General features: G+C 40.5%; 1 protein-coding gene across 1 annotated transcript in view; it reads left to right on the forward strand.

Moving 5' to 3' along the window:
- The window catches only part of DHX32 (DEAH-box helicase 32 (putative)), a 57,961-nt gene that overhangs the window by 5,471 nt on the left and 30,813 nt on the right, over nt 1-21,677 (forward strand). The window contains 5 exon segments of the mRNA XM_061637696.1: nt 4,086-4,279; nt 6,535-6,907; nt 12,190-12,429; nt 17,116-17,212; nt 17,296-17,454. Coding sequence (XP_061493680.1) covers nt 4,086-4,279; nt 6,535-6,907; nt 12,190-12,429; nt 17,116-17,212; nt 17,296-17,454 — 1,063 coding nt within the window.

Here is a 21,677-nt window from a genome sequence, read left to right on the forward strand (position 1 = left end):
TTGGCACTTTCACCCTCCCCTTATTATTCCTCCCTCTCTTCCATGGTTTGAACCTGAAGACTAACCTCTGTTTCCATTCTGTTCCACAAGAAGCTACATAGAGTACACAGAGAATCTCTGTGGGTACTGAGAGGTGATGCTAAAACAAGCAGGAAATAGAGTTCATAGGGAGCTCTGTTTCCTGTGAGAATTGCAAACACACATCCTCCTTTGATCTTTGTTGGGCTGGGGGGAGCTACTTTTGTTATATATTTTATTTATTACATTTTTATCCTACTGTTCTTCCAAGGTGATGAGGGGGTAGTTGTGCACTTTATCCTTGCAACAATTCTGTGAGATGAATTTGGTGGAGAGTTGTTGATTCACCCTGCATATATCACATAATGAGCTATGCAGCTGATCAGGGCTTTGAACCCAGGTCTGCAGTCAAATCCTAATACAAGGATAGCAAGGCCACTGCTGATAAAGAGTGAAGGCACCCCAAAAGTTCTCAACAGTTGGGACTTTTTTCTACGGCTCCTAACCCTGAGGAAGGAGACAGATCTCTATTCTAATCTCATATAAGCCTCCCCTTCCTGCATACTGCCTTCACAGTGAGAGAGACCCCCCTTCTCCGGTAATTATTTAAGGAAAAACAAGATACATAGCTGCCTGCTATGTAATTAAATAGTTTGGTTCTTGAACAGGTGATGGCAAAGTTACACCCAATCTTCTGAGCTGCTCTTGTCCTCTGTAGCAGCTCATAGAATCAGACAGAGTGAATGTGAAAAATTTGAAGAACTTGTGCTATTTGCGTTTTTTTAGATGATCAATCAAAAAGTCCTGGCTAGCTGATAATGACATAATATTCAGTCTGAAAGATTATTGATCTCATTTGGTGGATCAGGACCTAAAAGTGGGATATATGCCCTGACTTTAGGTAGATCATACCAGCAGTCTTTTTGATATTTTGTTTAAAAAACCTAAACAACAACAGCAAAAGGTAAGAGGGAGAATTTTCAGATGCAAGGGAATATGGGATCCTGAGGTACTACTAGTTGTGTAGCATAGGTGACTTTAGGAAGTTCAGCTTTTGTCAAATACACATACAAAACAAGATGTTGTTAAGTGCCTTCAAGTTGATTTTGAGTTATGGCAGCCCTATAAATCAGCGACCTCCAGTAGATCTGTCATGAACCATCCTCTTCAGATCTTGTAAAGCAAGATGCACCTGACTAAATTCCTTCTTCTACACAGCTTCTACACGCAGAGAAAATATACAATACATAATTGAAATTGGGTCCCATGTTGCAGGTAATTTGATAATGTTGAAGACTACTGTCCTAATCTGCATAAATGGAGGGGAGGAGCACTGCTGCACAGAGTGGAGGAGAAAAGCCTCTTTCTCTCCCCATCCTCCATGTGTAGGGTTGTATGCTTTTGCAGTCTTTCCTGACCTTTGTGTCCCCAGTTGGTGGTGGACTGTAATTCCCATAATTCTTTAACATGCCCATGCTGGCTGGGGCTGATGGGAGTTGTAGTCCAACAACATCTGAGGAACCAAAGGTTGAGAAAGGCTGCTTGCAAGAGATTGGAAATGAGCTGCCCTGATAGTGGCTGCTGAGCTTGAGCAACTTCTTTGTCTTTGAAAAGCGATGACTGAATGAGGAGCTGCCTCGCATTGCTTTTTATCCTAACCTGCAACATGGAACCCAGTTTGTTTTTACACTGGAGCTGTGAAGCTGGAGGGCACTGTGATGTTCCTATATTAATGTATATATGCTAAGTGTTGGTTGTTTAGAAGATACATGGTAAGTGGAGTGAAAGAGGAGGGGGAGTGAATGGGCAGTAGAATGCTAGATGATTGGCTGAGTGTTTAAAATGGCTGAACGTATAAAAGGAAGAGTGAGAGTGGAATCTGGGGGGAGAAGAGAAAGAGTGGGTTGTTTGGTGGGGTTTAGAGAGTTGTTTGCCAGGAGAGAGTGGAGAAGGAGAGGGGTGGAGTTCGGATTAGTATTGAGTAAAACCATATGCTTATGTGCCTTAAGAAGAAATCTTGTTAATCTTGTTAGCTTTGTTATCTTTAATAAATACTTAATTTGGTTTACCAAAGGCCTGATCCTTGGCTGGGGTTTCACAGACCAGAAGGGAGGGTAAGGTAATGACCAAGGCTGAAGGGAAACTAACAAATGGTGGCAGCGGTGAAGAGAATAACAATACCAGTATTCAGAGTCTCTGGGAATACTAGTATTAGGACGTGACTGGTAGTTGCCTAGCAGGGGGATCTGTTGAGATCTGTGCTAGAGCGGGGAGAGAAACAATAAAAAAGGACAGTCCGGACTGGTGGAGTCCCTGGTGGTGCCTAGTGACAGGCAGTAGCCACGCGCAGGTAGGAACCTGACAGGGAGAGCCAGGGAAGGGCGTCACAGGCACCCATGCAGTAATTAATGTTGAAAAACTGGCATGAAATTGAATAATTGGGACATTTTAAGGCTTTCTATTAATTGCTACTCATCATTTTCAAACTTTTTCTTATTTTAAAAACATTGTTTTTACAGTTTGTGCAGCTACATAGGATTTTATTTATGTGGATCTAGTGGATTTACAACGTTTTATCATTTTTGTATGTCTACAAGAGAACAATTGTTATTAGGTGATAAACAGAATTAATGGATGAATAAATAAAAGCAACTAAGGTGGAATTGGGGAATATTGTGTAATCGATGACTCATGTTATAGATACTCAATAGTAGGTTCCTGCTACTTTAATGCTACCCTATTCCACACAGAAATTATATTTATAGTAATAGCACTGCAACTAGTACTCCAAATCTGCAGTAATTAAGAATCACCTTTCCCTAACAAAAAGATGATATGGTTTGAATGTGGAAAAGTGCAATATCCTAACAACAGAAGTGCTACCTTTAATGTGTGAATCTCCTAACAAATAAGAAAACAAGCACATTTATTAGAAAAAAGACTGGAAAGATTTTATGAATCATTAATGACTCTAAACCATTTTTAATTGGCATTGTTTAAAAATATGTCTTAGGTTAAACCAGCTGGTGGCTACTTTGGCTATTTTTATTTTAGAGCATTCAGTAATTTAGCAATGGAAGAAAGCTTAAGTAATGCTTTGCTTTGTTAGTAGAGTGTTTTCGTCAATGACCTTTCAATTGTAATGATAATGGGATGCTGATCTTATAAAAGATTTTAAGCAATGGATTTGTCTGTTCTCAGTGCTGGACTAGCAGAAGCCAGGCTTGTGTTTGTGACACAAAAAATACTCTGCCAGGTAAAAGAACATGATGGATCAGTAAAAGCAAGTAATTCTGAAGGAAATATGTCAAGGTGAGATAAGGTAGAAATAGAGATAGGGCAATGATGGAGGGGTTTATACAATCATTTAAGGCAAGAGATAGTCACTGCATGATGGTGCATAAACTAACACTGTATTAAGTGCTCCTTCAAAAGGAAATAATAGGTTTCGTTCCCCCTGTATTATGGCTATGTGGATTATTCCCAAACCCTTTCACTGCCCACAGCTGTAGAACCTCCATGGAATGCCTCTACAAGTACCAGTATGACAGCAATAAATACAAATAATCCTTCTGCTTCAAATAAACAATGTCAGCTGTTGACTTCTTCCTGGCAGATGGTCATTTTGTGCTAAAATGACTGAGCAGAGCCAGGGCTGTAGGCCCAGTAGGAAGCATAGACAGAGGAACTGCCCCCCCACATGACCCTAATCAGAAATGCCCCTCGCACCGTTAAATCACGCAAGCAACCCAAATGCTCCAGAATGATAGGGTTGATGTCCTTTTCTCCCCCAAGGCCATTCCTGTCACTTCTCTAATGTACTCCATCTAATCTAGTTCTGAAAAAGAAATTCCCAGAACTGTCTTCCACTTTATGATTGACCACTGAACTGACTCAGGGTCTTGACATTTATCCAGGCAAATAATTTCCATCTATTGAACTGTTCAGTTGCTTCTGGCAGACAGCTAGCAAGCAAGCAAGCAACAGATGTTAACTTGAGACAGCTTTTGTAATCGAATGAGTGTTCGCTTCATAGATAAATTCCTCTCTCTTTTTTAATATTAAAGGTGCCTCAATGGTGTGCTGAATATTCTCTTTCTACCCATTTTCAACATGGAACAATTGTATGCACACAAACGCATAAACACACAGCAGTATGGTTGGCATTGCAAGTAGCTGATGAGATGGATGTCAATATTGGTCATGAAGTGGGTTATGTGGTCCCATGTGAGAGTTGTTGCAATAGTGAAACAATCCTGAGGTTTGTGCATTTGTATTTCATCCCTCTAATATGTATGGGTATTATCTATTAACCTACATGCAAAAGTTAATTTCAGTCGTGCTCTAGCATCACACTCTAGTGTAGCCAAGAAGCAACCTGATAAGAGAAGATTAAATGGCAACATTTTAAAGGTAGATGATATCTTGATCTTCAATAGCTCTATGGGATAAACTGATTGGGTTGCATTGAACCAGATGCTGAGGTTACCAGGAGTAGGGAACACCTCATAAATATACAAGCTAGTGGTATCTCATAAGTATTTCCCTTTACTTAGCCAACAATTCACATATACGTGGAAATGTGGAAAAATAAACTACATTTAGGAACATGTTGTGAACGTAAAATATGAACACTGACCACATGCATACATACACATATGCATATGTGTGTCCTCCTTCCACATATATTGCCGCCCTGGGCTCCTGCTGGGAGGAAGGGCAGAATATAAATCAAATAAATAAGTAAATATATCCTACCCATCATAAAAATGTGCATTTTACTTCTTGTTCTCATAATGAAGGATTGCTAAGTGTAATAAGAATCCCTCTCCTACTGCCAAATATGTTTGAATAAGGTTAATATCTGGTATATCTGAGAGAAGTTTATTTTAGATAATTTAGTGTGACATGAGCAAGCCTGGGAAAGACTTGGATTTGCATGCTTGCCCCTTTCCTCCTTACATACAACCAAGAGGAGGAGTTTTGAAGCATTCATTTTGCTTATTTGCAACTTGTCAAGTTTTCCAGATCAACTAAACTGTAGTTAGCATTAACTATGGTTTGTTTGAAAGAAGCCAATTTAAACCATGGTTTGCTTAACTGTAATTAAGCAAAAATGGAAGCAAAAGCTCTCAAATTCCTCTTCCTGGTTGTGGGGAGGAGGAGAAGGGAGAGGGAAAGTGCATGAGTCCATGGCTCACTTAGTCTTATTCATATAATGCTAAATATGGTTAGCATGATGTGAGGATGTGGCCAGAGGGAGTAGCATAAATATACATACAGTAGGGCCCCGCTTTACGGCGTTCCGTTTTCCAGCATTTCGCTGATGCGGCGGCTTTCAATTAGGGGAAATTCCCTGTTTTAAAGCCGCTTTTGCGGCATTTTGCATCATTTTCACGTGACGCGACCCATTATAGTCAATGGGTTCCGCTATACGGCGGGAGCCTGGTCCCTAACCCGTCGTATAAGCGGGGCCCTACTGTATATAATTCTGCTGAGTATATTACAACATCCACTTTAATGAGCAGTACTGACTCAGAAAAAAATGCAGTGCACTCATTTGAGAGTCGTAGGAAGTAGGAAGGAAATTTAAATATAAATTATGGTTTTTCAGGATGACATGAAATCAATAGTCCTAATAAAAAAGAATGCAGTAATGCATTGATGGGGATTATATGTGAATAGTGACTAAAGAAAGTGAATTGGCTTGAAATTAATTGCAGCGTAACATATCAATCCCTATATTCTGAAGCATAGATAATTATGTTTCTGTATAACCTGCAATAAAGTCTACCATTATCTGTACAGTTTTTTAAGACTTTAAGGTTTATTAAAATAAATTATGTAGTAGAGTAATGATAATAGCCTTCTCTAGCAACAGATATTTCTGTAAAGCTTTAAGAGGACATCACCTTTAAGATAATATTCCTTGCCCCCTTTTTTTGGTGATTTTGAAGTTACATTTTGTTGTGTTTTCATGCTTTATTTTAAAATTATTTTCACATATAACCTGGCATAGAATTAAACAAATGGAAATATTTCTTCAAGCTTGTATCTATAGGACTTTACTTCCTTTTAAGAAAAGGTAGAATAGTGACTTGCTATTTTTATGAACATAAATAAATTCTGCGCTCACAATCTAACATGTGAAGAAATTTTGCATTTAGTGGAATTTAGGCTGCAATCCTATGTTTAGTTACCTGGGAGCAATCTGTATTGAGCACAGTGGGACTTCAGTCCGAGGAAATGTGCATAGGATTGCTCTGTCTGTCTCACACTATATTGTGACAGGTCCGACAACACTAGCCTGACAGGCTGTTCTAATCTGCCATGATTCCCCCAACCCACCTGTTCAGCACAATTATGTTGCTATGTGGAAATTATCTCCTAGGTCATTTGTTCTGAATGAAAAGCCTAGACAGATCGCACATAGCTTGAAGACTTTATGTTGCCTGTTTAGCCTATGTCATCACCAAAGTTTACTTTGCATAATGATGTTTCTTTGTATGGTTACAGATACAGTACAGATGACATGCTACAAAGAGAAATGATGTCCAGTCCTCTTCTGAGCAATTATGGAATCATCATTTTAGATGATGTGCATGAAAGAATTCTTCCAACAGATATATTGCTTGGACTTCTTAAAGATGTCTTGATTTTATGACCAGAGCTGAAGCTAAGTGTAGTTACATCTCCTCCAATGTCCGGCAAACTACAAGCATATTTTGGTAGCATGTCTCTCATAAGAGTGAAAAGCAAATACCAGGCGGAGGTTATATATACCTGTAGCATTCAGAAAGGTAATTTCTTGCCTGCTTTAAGGCTGCTCTTTGAGATTCATAACTCCAAAGAGAGAGGTGATATTTTGATCTTTCTAGCCTGTGAACAAGTAAGTAGCTCATTTAATGTAGTATAGAAAATATTAGCATAACTGTATATCCATATAGTTACAGATATTCATTGCTATACTGCAATATTTTCTTGACTAAAACGCGCACACAAATGAGAAAGAGGTCTTGCACAAGTTCCCTGTATTAGGAGTCAGAATAATAATAATAAAGCCCAATGTTTGTACTGTGGTTGCATCCCATCTCTGAGATAATCCTCCACATGTACTGTGCAGAGACAGTTGCTCTGAACCAAGCTGTTTGCATTTCAGACATGCCTTCAATCAGTGGAAATGCTCATATTGTTTGGGCAATTATAATACCATTTTACAAATCTGTGATGTGACTGCACATGGAATACTGTATACAGTTCTGGTCATCTCAAAAAGAATATTGTAGAGCTGGAAAAGATTCAGAAAAGGATAACCAAAATGATCAAGGGGCTAGAGCAATGCCTTTATGAGGAAAGGTTACAACATTAGGGACCTTTTCGTTTGCGGGGGGGAATGAGTAAAGGAGGATATGATAGAGATGTATAAAATTATGCATAGTGTAGAGAAAGTGGATAGAGAAAAGTTTTTCTCCCTCTTTCATAATACTAGAGCTCGGAACCATCTGATGAAGCTGAATGCTGGAAACTTCAGGACACACAAAAGAAAGTACTTCTTCACATAGCATATAGTTAAAACTATGAAATTTGCTCCCACAAGTTTTACTGGTGGCCATCAGCTTGGATGGCTTTACAGGCATACCCCGCTATACAGACCTTCACTTTACGGACACTCGCGAGTACAGACATTCCCCTTTTATCACCATTCCCCTATTTACGTACGCTTGCTTCGCAGGAACGGACACTTAACGGCATGATGCCACGGTGGCTTGGGGGGGCCGCGCTTGGTGATCTGCGTTCTTGCACTAGTTGAGCGCTTTGCTAAAAATAAAATAAAAGCCACGGTTTACCTCCCGCCAATCAGCTGGTTCGCTGGGAGGGCTGCAATCATCAGGTGGCCTTTCCTTTGTTCCGGTGTTGATCGAGCCGGGCCCTCTCCTGTTGTGGTGCGCTGTGCGCCCATCTCTTTCCTCGCATAGTGGCCTTGTGATAGGCTTGGAGCCATCTGCTCTGGTGGGGCCCTGCTGTATTGCGTGCACGTGGCTCACGTAATCAGGCCTGAGAGGCAGAAACAATGCTGGGGGGGGGCAACTGACGTACACAGTACTGTTTTCGCTGCCGTCAGTTTGTCTTCAAACACGTTTGGCATCGCATCTCTGTGTTATTGTCTAAGTAAATACCTAACTTCTAGTTTACGCACTGGTTTTGTGATTATGCCCTCGCCTTCATCCTTCCTACAATAAATTTTCGTTCATCCGACATTAAATGTAAGCTTACCCTTTTTCTTAAGGCCTACTGTGTTTGTTTTAGTTATAAATGCATTATTATTTTAGTTATAAAAGGTAGTGCTTCACTTTAAGTACATTTTCAGTTTACGTACTCGCTCTGGACCCATTGCGTACGTTAATGCGGGGTATGCCTGTATAGAGGATTGGAGAAATTCTGGAGGATATGCCTACTAGCCATGATGACTATGTTATACCTTCACTGTCAGAGGAAGTATGCCTCTGTATAGCAGTTGCTGGAAATCACAAGTGGGGGGAGCGATATTGTATTCAGGTGCTGCTTGTGGGCTTCTGGTTGGCCATTGTGAGAACAGAATGCTGGGCTAGATCGGCCTTTGGTCTGGTCCAGCAGAGCTCTTCTTACTTTCTTACATTAAGCTGCTACTTTATTTTTGGGTGGCCTCCTTTAATTTCCAAGCTGGAAACACATTCCAAAACTGACTTCACGAGAACTGGCACTGAAAAGGGCTTCCATAGCTGAGTTCCCATCATAATAAGCTTATACTATGCAGTTTCCCCATTGATAGCTATTGCCTGCATGAACTTGAAAACGTTACATGTAGAGGACCAAATTGTATTGAAAATTTCAGTTTTGCATGTTTCAATCACCATATGAAACAGCACCATATGTTTTTGGTGAAATGGGTTGTGTGCATATCACACTAAACCATGGTTTAGTGAATAGGTAGGCAACCTTTTTCAGCCCAAAGACTGCATTCTAATGTGGGAAAGCTCTTAGGGGGACTCATTCTAGTGGTGAGTGGCCAGTAGCAAAAATATTGCAGTAAGACATATGAGTGTTACCTTTGCTATTAAGATTTCCTTCAATTCAATACACTTCTCTTACACCCCCAAAGGTATCGTGCACTTTCCTTCTGTTCAGTATGCCTCCCCACAAGAAGTCATGTACGTATCTATCCTACTGCCAAGAAACGGCATAAACAAAGAGTTCCTGGTCACAGAGGCAAACGCTTTTCTTCGTTCATTTGTTTGTTCAGTCACTAACCTTTTTTCTTCAATTGGATTGGTCTTCCAACCAGTGCCAATGCCAACACAGAATCTCTATGCTTTATTTTCCCTCCTCCCCTCCTCCTGCACAAAGCATTTTTTCTTTTAAAAAGTGAAAACATGGACCAACATAGCATGTTAATGGAACAGCATAGTGTGATCAGTGGCTCTGGTGAGGTGGTATATATTTATTTATTTATTATTTGATTTATATCCCACCCTTCCTCCCAGCAGGAGCCCAGGGCGGCAAACAGAAATGCTAAAAACACTTTAAAACATCATAAAAAGACCTTACAATGCATTAAAACAAAACAACATTAAAAACATTTTTAAAAGCTTTAAAAACATCTTTAAAAACAAAAAAGGGTTAAAAACATATTATTAAAGAAAACATATTAAAAGCAATTCTAACATATAGAGTGGATGTGGCATAGTGGTAAACGCCTGGTGGGCCAACATGCACAAGGAGAAACAAGCTGCATTGAACCTTGGCCTTGTGCACTTCCCTCTTTTCCTACACCACGAGGAGAACTTCAGAAGCTTTTATTTTCCATTTTCCTTAATTTCAGCTTGTGATACTGTTCAAACTAGTGATAGTGGTTTAATTATCATCTCTGGTCAGTTTCATAACAAACCATCTTCAAACCATGTTTATGAAGCAGGTTTGTATAAGGTCACCAACTATTTTGAACCAGCGGGTACATTTTGAATTTCAAGATAATGCTGTGGGTGCCAGTCACAAAATGGCTCCCATGGAGGCATGACATAACACAACATGGCTGTCATGGGGAGCATGGCTAGAGTACAGTCATTGTACACAAAACTAGAGTACAGTTATTGCTGCTTCCCCCTCCTGCCCCCACACAACGTAATGTTTACCATTGTTAACCTAATGTCTACTGCTCCTGATTGTGGAGGTATAGCTATTAAAGCACAAGAACCCTGTTTTCTCCAATGCCAATCCTAAACCAAAACTGAGGATGCCATTCTATACCCATTTACCTGGGAATAAGCCCCATTAAACACAAAAAGACTTATTTCTGAAGTAGACATGTATACCATTGTACTGTAAATTAACTATTCAGTGAATTCTAAATGAGTGCTTGGACATCAGCATCTGCACAGCAGGAGACATGCCTGATCCTCTTTGCCAAGTTTTCACATTTTTTATTTGCTATTTGGGGAAGAGATTCCCTAACATTCACCTGCACCTATGGAATAGTAGTATTTGCAGAAAATAATATCTAGAGAGCACCTGATCTCAGATGAATCCACCACAGGAAAGATGCATCCTGGTTTCTAGAAAAAAGGGAGGGCAAACTACAGAGATTCCAAGAACTACTAAACAATAAAACAGAAGCAGAAAAAGCACTGAAGGAGAGTGGAAAACAGCAACCCTTTAGGACCCCAGGGATTCCTATTGCCTGGTGTCCAAACAATTCACTTATCAATCACAGCTCTGATTTCACTCATTAGCTAAAAACAATGAGAGGGGGAGCAGCCAGCGTGGCTCATTTCATATAAATCCCTTAGAAGAGTACTTGCACAGTTTGCTTCATAACATTCTTTTCTAGGAGAGCTAGAGACTTAATTTTTGTTTTAAAATGAAAGCTCAGAGTCTGGGGCCTCTAGCTGGGAGCACCAATGGAAGCTTTTGTGGATGCCAGGTTGGTGACCTCAAGTTTAAATCACAATCCCCTGTTCAGACATCAAGGTAAGACAAGATAAAGGGAAACCGAATGTAAAAGCTTCCAAAGCATTGCAGGAAAAGGGAGACTGCACAAGTCCAAGATTCACTGTGACTCATTCCTGGGTCAGAGATGCTATTTACTATGCCACTTCAAAAACTGTCACCATAACATCCAAGAGACACCAGCCTTTTCCTAGATAACACATCCTAAGATAATTTTTTTCAGATTTTTCAGGATCTTTCTACCTATAATTTAAAAACTGCTGCTAAGAAATAAACATGAATAATCCTGTAGGCACGGTGTTCTAGTTCTATATGTTTTACTTTCACCTGAGAAGGCATTTAAAAAAACTGAGCAAGTATGCAGATGCAATTCTTTAGGCTTCTGGAGAGAGAGAGAAAATCCCTTTTACATTGCATTATACTCCTTTGCATATATCTTCAAAGCAATCATTTTGATAGAACAAAAGAAGAAAAATGGCATAATTGAACAAATACTTTGGAGATTATGATAATCTGTAGAATTCTTGTACTTTGTGCCTTTAAATTATCAAATTTAATTTTCAGTTAATGGTTCCTTTAGCATTTTATTGATTTTTATTACCTCCAGAGAGTTCATTTTACAGTGGGAAGAATGCTATAAAGTAAATTCACAATCCCCCTATATGTTCAATTATTATAAAAGCGATAAAGAAAATTAGTCTCGTATGTGGTTTATAGCACTTTAACAAGTTAACAAGACACAGATTATTCCAAATTAATTTGTACTATTGCTGGACAGAGAACACACTAATATGGAAAATCAAGGAGTTGTCTTCTAATTTTTTAGTATTACTATTCCAATAGCATGCTAATGTTGTGTTATGGATATTAGAGTTTCTGTCCGAGAGATTGGTATAGCTGTGATAGACTGTCAATGTCAAATGATAGAAATTTTTTCACAATATGACACTTTAAATAAGAGGAAGAGAGAGAAGCCCCTAAAATAAATTCCTCAAGAAACAGAATTACCACATTACAGTATATGACGTTTCTGTGAATGCTTGTTACTGTTTCCTTGATTTAATCACTTTATATTTTTGCCATTAGAACTTAACAGAGAAATAAAAACAATTAAAAAGAGATGATAGATTCAGAATTGTCACAGTGAGCCTGTTTAATGCTCATGAAATATGTCTTCACTGCTTCTAGGAAATTGGGAAAGCCTACCAGATTATTCAACAAGAGGGGCCTAATTTAAATCCTGATCTTGGTGAATTTGACCCTGTTCCTCTCTATCCCAGTGAAAAAGAGAGTATCCTCAAGCCAAGTGAAGAAAAGACTTGCAAAAATTACAGGAGGAATGTGTTGCTAACTACAAGCTTTGGGGGCTCTTTGGTTTGGATTAAAACTGTGGCCTTCGTTATAGATGTTGGGATAGAGAAAATAAAGGTAAGTAAAATAACAGGAATCAATATATTACTAATGTCTCAGATTTGAGGTTTCATGTGTCCTCGGGTGGTATTCAACTAAGTCCTACTCAGAGTACACTGACTAAAATTAATGAACTTATGTTAGTCATTTTTATTAGCTTTAGTGGGTCTGCTCTGAGTAGGACTAGCATTGAATACCACTCCTTATATTTCATACTTCTATAATGGTGGGAATCTTGATTTGTATTTGTTTAAAACGCTGTCATAATTTTCTCTTCCTCCCCCCCCCCAAATTTCAAATATATAGGTTGTGTCCAACACTGTCTTGGATATAACTCTGCTTATGCAGTGGGACTTCACCTTCCTCTTCTGCCCCCGGCAGTAGCCTCCCGCATTTCCTCAAAATCATATTTGAAGCATTGGAAATATGCTCATGCAACACTGGATTCTATCTACAGATTTTTAATGCAGAAGCCAAATTGTATTTACCTCATTTTTCAGGCTGCTTGATTTAATTTCACAGAAACTTAAATCCAGACAAAAATGGGGGAGGGGGATGTCAGATACTAAAAAAGCCATCCAGCCAATCTAGAATTCCATGTGGCTCTGCTGTGTTTGAAAAAACAGACATAAATAGAACTAAGGAATGTGTGTGCAGATTCCATTATCCATTCATTGAAATGAATGGGGAGCTATTCCAGGCATGGGAGCTCACTGCACATCAGAGCTCCTAACCCTAGACCACTCCTGCTTCCAGATAGGTGGCTCCAAACACTGATAAATCATAGCTTTTCCACTGTAAGCTACAAATAGAATTAGAATTGACTTTCCACACTATCAGGGATAGTGCATATTTTCTATATGTTTATCCCATTATTTTCCACTGTAAACTCTAAGTAGAATTGTAATTGACTTTCCTCATTTTTTTGATTATTGCACATTTTCTCTGTATTCATTCCATTATGTTCTGTCCAGACAACTAAGTGTGATATAGCTGCTCTGGGTCAGGAAGGTCCAGTTTACCTGAAGAGTCATTGGGGGTGGGGGAGCAGATTCCGAGAGATTCTCAAAAAGAATTAAAATCAATTGTTTAGTGCTAAGCATTTCTTTGTTTAAGTGTGATTGCCTATTACTACCCATGAAAAGTAAATTACCAAAACTGTTTAGTGGTTATTTTGGATTTGAAGTGTAGATTTGAAATGTTTAATTATGAAAAATATGCATGGCTAAAGTGGTGGGCTTCAAAAGAGTTTTTCCCCCTTACGTTTTAAAATGATCATTATAGTGCTATAGTACTCTTTCATTTAAGCAATTTTTAAAATATAGATGGAAAGGCTTTTAAGCACTAATTAAACATTTGATTTCAAAGATTAACAGGGTTATAAATGATGTCCAATGCAAAGGTTTTAGTGAATGTGTGTTGAGTTAATAGGCTCACCTATCTGGCATGTCAAACCATGCATCTTATTAAAGATGGAAGAATAGTGCTAAGGACATCTACACCTGTGGAGATTGCATTACTTTGTGCTTCTCAAAAAAAAAAGCCAACTTTCTGTGGTAAGAAAAAAAGATGGCAGAAATACTGGAAAACAAAGAATGACAATGGCATGTGGAGCCTACATAAAACAGGAGTGAACAAGGCATAGGAATTCCACATTAAATGCTCATTGTGGAAGCAGCAATATGTGGTAACTTTTTATTATATTATATCCCACCCTTCCTCCCAAAAGGAACGATAGCCTTCTATAAAGGGAAAGCATAAATCCTTGCTATGCATCTTGACACCATTAATTTTTAGTTCCAGTGATTTGATGCTATTTCACTCTATCCAGCTGTTAATAAATATGTAGTCGGGGGGGAGGATCAATTTTACCTTGTGGATTCCTTCAGATAGTTTGCAGATGAAGTATTAACTTACGTCTATCCCCTCATGCTAGGCATGCAAAGCCTGAGACTTGCAAAGTAATATATTACAGCTTCCTAGGTGGCTTTTTGTAGTCCCAGGTAGGCACCAGAAAAGGAGACCCAAATAGGTCCTGCCATACTCACCCATAGTTTTGCGTTCACCTTCATCGGCCCCAAGATGTGCAGCCCTTATACTGAAGCCCGTTTCATTAGGAATCTTCAAAAAGCAAAAGACTGCTTTAAAAGTAAAATATTCATATTGAAGATTTACTCATCACATCTATATTCTGTGTAGTTTGCTTTGTATCATCTAATGATTTCAGTCCAATTTAGTGTGAACTAAAGGGAACAAATACTATTAATATGAATTTTAAAAATGCTGAGACTTTTGGAGGAACACCCAAATGGTGTCTTGTGCTTTCTGCAGAAAGTTGTTACTAATTTATGTAGTTAGCACCATCATCGTGCTTTACTATCAAAAGACAGCTACCTACCCTAAGGAGTTTGCATTTAACATTTTGATACTGGGAGGGAGAGGAGGGTGGAGAGGCAAGGGTAACATAGGCTGCAATCACTTATATTGGAGTAAGCCCCATTGAACTCAGTAGGATTTATGGCTGGGTAGACATGTATAGGGTGCACTGTCAATCATAGGACAATTCGTCAATATCCCTTGATTAAACTGTACCTTCCCTGCTCCTAAAAACAAAAACCGGATGAGCTGACTCCATGACAAGTGCTGATCCACCAACTGTCCCGGCATGAATTGAGGGACTGCTTTGGTGTAGCAGAGCTGAATGTGCATTCAGTGCGTATCACTCACCTGAACCCTTTTAAAACCTCCATATGGATTTGTGCTAGTGTACTAGCAGTTGCTGAGGCTCACAACTTAGATGGAGCAGAACATTATCTGATAATGCTCCGTTTCTGTCCATTCAATAAAACAAAAACCTTCTTTTGCAATAGTTTTCTGTGCTAGGGGCTTTGTCCCTGAATGCTTTGGATACCCTTCCCCCCCAAGCACTCCCAAACCTCCCACCCACCCTCAGGGACTCCCACACACATACACTATCCCCATCCCCAGGGATTCCTAAACACACCCACCAACCCCCAGGAACTCCCAAACACACACAAACATACATCAGGGACTCCCCAACTCATATTACCACCACCATCCAGGGACTCCCCAAACACCCCCAGGCTCTCTTCTCCCCTCATCACCACCCCTTGCAATATCCCCCAGTACCTCCACTTTTTGGCATGCACCAAATCTTCCCCCTCTTCTCCCGCATGACAGGTTGCCAAGGTGCCTCCTGTGCAGGCGGCGCAGTAGCAATGCTGAGGCCTAGCAGAGGTGCCCCAACTTGTTGCTCTGCAGCTTGCGCAGGCTGCTGCTTGTGCTCACTTTGGCGCTCACTCTGGTGTTCCTCCCCCCACAGGTTGGCAGGCTTCCCACACATACACAGATGGGTTGCCAAGCTTCCCTCCCCCCAATGAGTTGCCAACCTTTATGGTTTGGTGCCTTGTAGTAGCAATGCCAAGGCATCTCGGAGCTGCCCTGGACTGTCACTCTGCAGCTCCCCCAGGCTGCCGCCTACCAGTGTCCTGCTCTCTGCTATCCAGGTCATCACGCTGCAATTTGCAGTGCCACAGACCAGAGCACCACCTGTCTATGGCATTGCGAACTGCAGCGTGACAGTTTCAGAGCTTACAAAAATATATACATAGACAGAAACGGCATACATTGGCCTGGATTGCACATCATGGTAAGCCAGAGTATGGCTTACAGTGACCACACAAGTGTGCTAGTTCCCAAAGAGGAGCCTGGTTCCACTTTGCTCTTCCCCAGGCTTTTTAGCTTAGTGGGGCACAGCAGCTAAGCCAAGGATTAAGGTCTTTCGTCCTTAACCACAGTCCGTAGCCAAAGTTTGCCCTATGGTTGCAGGTCATGGTTAAGGAGGAGAAACTCTAGCCACTATCTCAGATTTGGACTACACACTTGGCTTAGCTGTCACACTGAGCAAAAAATCCTGGGAGGAGCAAAGAGGGTATGCTCTTGGGAGCCAGCATGTTTACGCAAAGCCATGCTTTGGCTCAGCATTACATGCGAACAAGGCCACTTTGAGCCAGATCCAGTCCACTGTGGCACAGCAGAACCCTTCCCCCCTCTCTCTGTCTATGCAAATGCACAGGCAGCACCAGGAGCTATTAGAGTGAATGGGAGATCTGTGCGGTCTTTCCTATCCAGCTGTCTCCCTATATGGAACAACTTACTCAGGCTCTGAATACGAGTTAAGTGCATCAAGCAGGAGGTGGCTGGATGGGAATACAGGAGGAATACATAGACCTCATATTCATCCCAGTCTCCCACAGTGCTACCTCTGTGTGTGTGCGTGCGCATGCATGCCCATGTAGTCACATAGACAAAGGAGTGAGGAAATAGAACTCTGTTGAGCCTGTAGGAATACTCTGTGTGCAGGCACTGCAACCTCAGTGGACTAGATCATGCCTTGTGTGTTTTACTGAAGAATCTCCAACAGATGACGGTGTTCACCTCAGCAACACTATAATGATCCTGGCAAGAACAAGCGGTGTTTCAGTCAATTTATCAAAGTGCTTTCATTTTTCCATTTCAAGACAAGTGAAACAATAATAAATATTGTGGAAAGGAAATGAATTTGCAGCCAAGCATTTTATAAAACACAGAGAAAAAAACATTCTAAGCAAAACCTCATTGCAATTGCTGTCTTGCTCAATCTTTCTTGTTTCACCACAGTCATATTTCTTTTTATATTACAAGGTATACAATCCTCAAATCAGAGCAGATGCTGTTGTGATACAGCCCATTAGTAAAAGCCAACCTGAGATGCGTAAGCAAATTCTGGGCATGTCCTCAGGTAAAAAATAAAAATCGTCAGCTTTGAAGAAGCATGTTTATCACAAGTGAATATGTGAAGTTTATTGTTGAATTTCCTGGCAGGCAAATGTTTCTGCCTCTACCCTGAAGAATTGACAGAAAAAGAAGTGAAGCTCCTACCACCAGCTAGAATACAGGAATCCAAGCTGACCAGCATGGTTCTTTTTCTGAAAAGAACGGATATTGCAGGCCTAGGCCGCTGTGACTTCATAGATAGGCTAGGTAATACTGAATTGTTATCCATATTTTTCTCAGAGTGGTTATGATTTTATTTCAGTCTCCTTTTTTGAAGTAGCTTAAAAAATCAAAATGATAGCAACAAAAACACTACAGTGCCAAATCCATAAAATATCAAAAGCAAAAGCAAATAAAATGCATCAGCATAAAAATCAAAGGTGATAGCATAAAAACAGTAGTGAACACTTGCTGCTAATATGAATTTTGCTTTCTTCATACATGATGCCACTTTACTAACACTTAATGATAATATAATTGCATGGAACATGCTATTTAAAATATGACTTAGGTCTCCCTAAGAGGCATGGAAAGATGTGAGTTTGTTTCTGAGCCCTCTCCAGAATGCATCTGTCTGGGTCAGCAATCTCACCTAATCAGTAGGAGACACTTTAAAGCACTTTTTGGGCCTATGAAATCCAGAGCCAAGGTGGCTTTTTACAAGGGTTGCCAGGCTCAGGGCCTGAGACTGATCCTGTATCTTTAGGAGAAGAGAAAGTCAGCCTTGTGCAGGTGTTCTTGCACCACTGTAATGGGAAAACCCACAAGGTGGAATTCTTCCTTCCCCCTGCACAACTTTTAAAGATACAGAAGGCTCTTGGTTGACAGGCCCGGCCTCCAAGAGGTCTTCTGTGTCTTTAAAAGTTCTGCAGGGGGAAGGGAGAATTCCACCATGTGTTTTTTCCCATTACAGGGTTGCAAGAACACCTGCACTTGGCTGACTTTCTCTTCTCCTAAAGATACAGGATCAGTCTCAGGCCCTGAACCTGGCAACCCTATGCCTATGTGAAGCCCACAAGCAGGACCTGAGCACAAAAGAACTCTCTCCTCCTGCAGTTTCCAGCAAGTGGTATTCAGAAACCTACTGCTTCCGATGTGGAGGCAGAGCATAACCATCATGGCTAGTAGCCATTGATAGCCTTATCCTTCATGAATTTGTCTCGCTTTTAAAGCTGTCTAAGTTGACGGTCATCATTGGCTTCTGTAGGAGCAAATTCCATACTTTAACTACGTGCTACATGAGGAAGTACTTTATTTTGTCTGTCCTCAATCTTCCAACATTCAGCTTCATTGAATGTTCACAAGTTCTAACGTTATGAGAGAGGGAGAAAAACTTTCCCACATCCACTTTCTCCATGCTATGCATGGACTGCCTTCAAGTCGATTCCGACTTATGGCTACCCTATGAATAGGGTGTTCATGGTAAGCGGTATTCAGAGGGGGTTTACCATTGCCTCCCTGCTCAGCTTTCCACAGCTGCACAAACCAGCCCCTTCTTTGTCTGCAACTGCCAGCTGGGGGGCAACTGGGCTCCTTGGGACTATGCAGCTTGCCACGGCTGCACAGGTGGCAGGGCACATAACCGCTGAGCCACTCACTGTGGGGGTGATCTTTAGCTGGCCCTTTACACCCAGGAGACACGAGTGGGGATTTGAACTCACAGACTCTGTACCCACTTACCTGGGAGTGAGCCCTATTAAACACAAAGAGACTTACTTCTGAGTAGACATGTACACAATTGTACTGCACGTTAATTGTACTTAACAAGTGCCTGGAATTTAGGTCCTAACCCTCTTTGCAAAGTGTTCAGTTTTGCATTTGCCTTTTTGTTGTGTGTGTGTGTATCAGGCAAGGAGGATTATTTAACACCCATCCACATTCACTGTGTAGTCGAATCTGCAGAAAATAACTCATAAGGAGTACCTGAGCCCAAACAGAGATTGCAAAAAGATAGACACTAGCCAAAAAAAGAGAAAGCTTTTAATTTCTGGTTGATTCAGTCACACCTCTGACATCACACACTGGCTAGAAACCTGAAGGGGCAGGGACTTGGAGCAGCAGGGGAGCTCGTTTTACAGAAAATGGGGGGTCACATTTTGCTGTCTTAAGTTTTGTTCTAGACTACTGAGAAACGTTCTTGAAAGAAAGAAAGAAAGAAAGAAAGCCTGGGCCCTCTGCTGGCTCTGACCCCCCCCCCCATGGACCCTTTTCCCACTTCTTTTGGCCCTGCATTTGCATTTTGTCTGAACCTGGGCTCCTGGTTAAGCTTTCTCTTCACCTGTAGCCAAGGTTTGTTCTTATAGTATGTTTGTACAAAATTTCTGTTGATCTTTGTCCACTTGCCCCAGAATGAGTGTGGTAAACTAAGTGTTAGAGGTCTGGATAGTTTCTTAATTTGATAGGTTCAAATCCTTCCTTTTTCCCAAAGCTTTTGGAATTCAGCTTAGGTTTTGTTTTGTTCCCCACCCCCCAATAATTTGGATACCTAGAGTATGTGTATTTGAACTCCTAGTTTTGTCCTCTATTTGTTTCCCCTTCCTTCTTTTGTTGTCCTCACTTTATTTTATTTAGATTGTATGCCTTTGGGGGCCGGGACTTGTTTTTATTATTTTATGCACAGTGCCTGGAAATCTGATGGTGCTATATGCATAAATAATAATAATAACAAATGTCTCCCAATACCAATATATATAGAAATAAACATAAAATAAAAATACAGAAATGTGAAAAAGCTGTATAAGAAGGATACACTTTAGTAAGTACACTAACTGTATCATGAAAATAATTTTGTTCATGTTTTCTGCTGATGTAATTTGCCTTACAGTAACAGATTCCAGTGACAATTCAAACAGGCACAGAGATATGCTATGAATGGTTATACACTTCTTTTTATCCAGTAACTTGCCAGACTGTATTTGATCATTTAGCATTTTCAACTGAGCAAATTACAGAGCAAAATGGTGCATGCTACATCTTTAAACATGTAGCAGTTAAAACTATCACATGTGAAGTAACTTTCGGCATCCAGTTAATGTTGCCTAGTTAGGATTGGAATCTTATGCTTCTCAGAATCCATAGCTGATTAGGATCAGAAATCAAAATATCTCAGCTCTCTTCAATGGCCTTTTTCAATAGTTCAAAGAATTAAGAAAATAGACTACACAGCCCCTGCTGTATTATTATTATTTGAATTTATATCCCGCCCTTCCTCCTGAAGGAGTGCAGGATGGCAAACAATTTAACAAAAAGAAGAAAAAACATACCTAAAACAGTTTAAAACATTTCAAAAACACAATTACAATTAAAAACATTCTGAAATACACTTAAAATATAGTAAACACAGTTAAAATATTCTAAAACACAGCTTAAAAACAGTCTTTCATCAGTGATTTTCAGGTTGCCAGGAACAGTCCTCTTCAGATAAAATGTCTGGGTAAACAGGAATGTTTTCAAATTCCTCCTGAAACATAATAGTAATGGAGACAGACACACCTCACTGGGGAGGGCATTCCACAAACAGGGAGCAATCACTGTAAAGACCCTGTCCCAGGTCAGCGCCACCAACAAGGCTTCACTTGCGGAGCACAGGATCCAAGATGGTTGATACTGGGGAAGGCACTCTTTTAGATACTTGGTCCCAAGCCATTTAGAGCTTGATATGCTAGGGCTTGATGTGCTAGGAACACCTTGATTTCGGCTGATAGGTCACTGGCAACTAGTGCAGCGCTTTGGTCCCATCAGGCCGCCCCACTTACCAGTACAGCACATTCTGCACTAGCTGCAACCTCTGCACTATCTTTTAGGGCAGGCCCACATACAACGCATGACAGTGGTCCAGACAGGAAGTCATCAGCATATGGACAACTGAGGCCAGGCTATCCTGGTCCAGGAATGGCCATAGAATCAGCCTCAGCTGGGCATAAGCGCTCCTAACACAGAAGCCACTTGAGATTCTAGTGACAGGGTGGAATCCAGGACTATTCCCAGACTATGAACCTGTTCCTTCAGGGGGAGTACAAACCTTCCCAGAACAGGTCATACACCTAATTCCCAGACATGGGAACCATGCATCTGCAGCACTTCTGCCTTACCTTTTCTTTGGCATTCCTCTATCTAACTGAAGACATGGATAGACAATGGAAGATAATATGAGCATCATGTGGTTCAGTTTCTATGGCTACAATGCTTGCTAGTAATAGCATCAGAACTAAACAAACACAAATGAGTGATTTGAAGACTGTATCCCAAACTCTACTAATACTATGCTTAGGACAAAAACAGTGATTTAACTTTTACAGTTAAACAAGATGTTATAATAAACACATGGGGTTGTATTCAGTGTATCGCTAAGGATTTTTCCTTGCACAATGCAACATTCTCCCCCTGTTCACCTCCTATGCACCCCCTAAATCGGTTCTGGCGGTTACTCC

This window comes from Rhineura floridana, chromosome 7 (assembly GCF_030035675.1).
Source record: "Rhineura floridana isolate rRhiFlo1 chromosome 7, rRhiFlo1.hap2, whole genome shotgun sequence".
Lineage (NCBI taxonomy): Eukaryota > Metazoa > Chordata > Lepidosauria > Squamata > Rhineuridae > Rhineura > Rhineura floridana.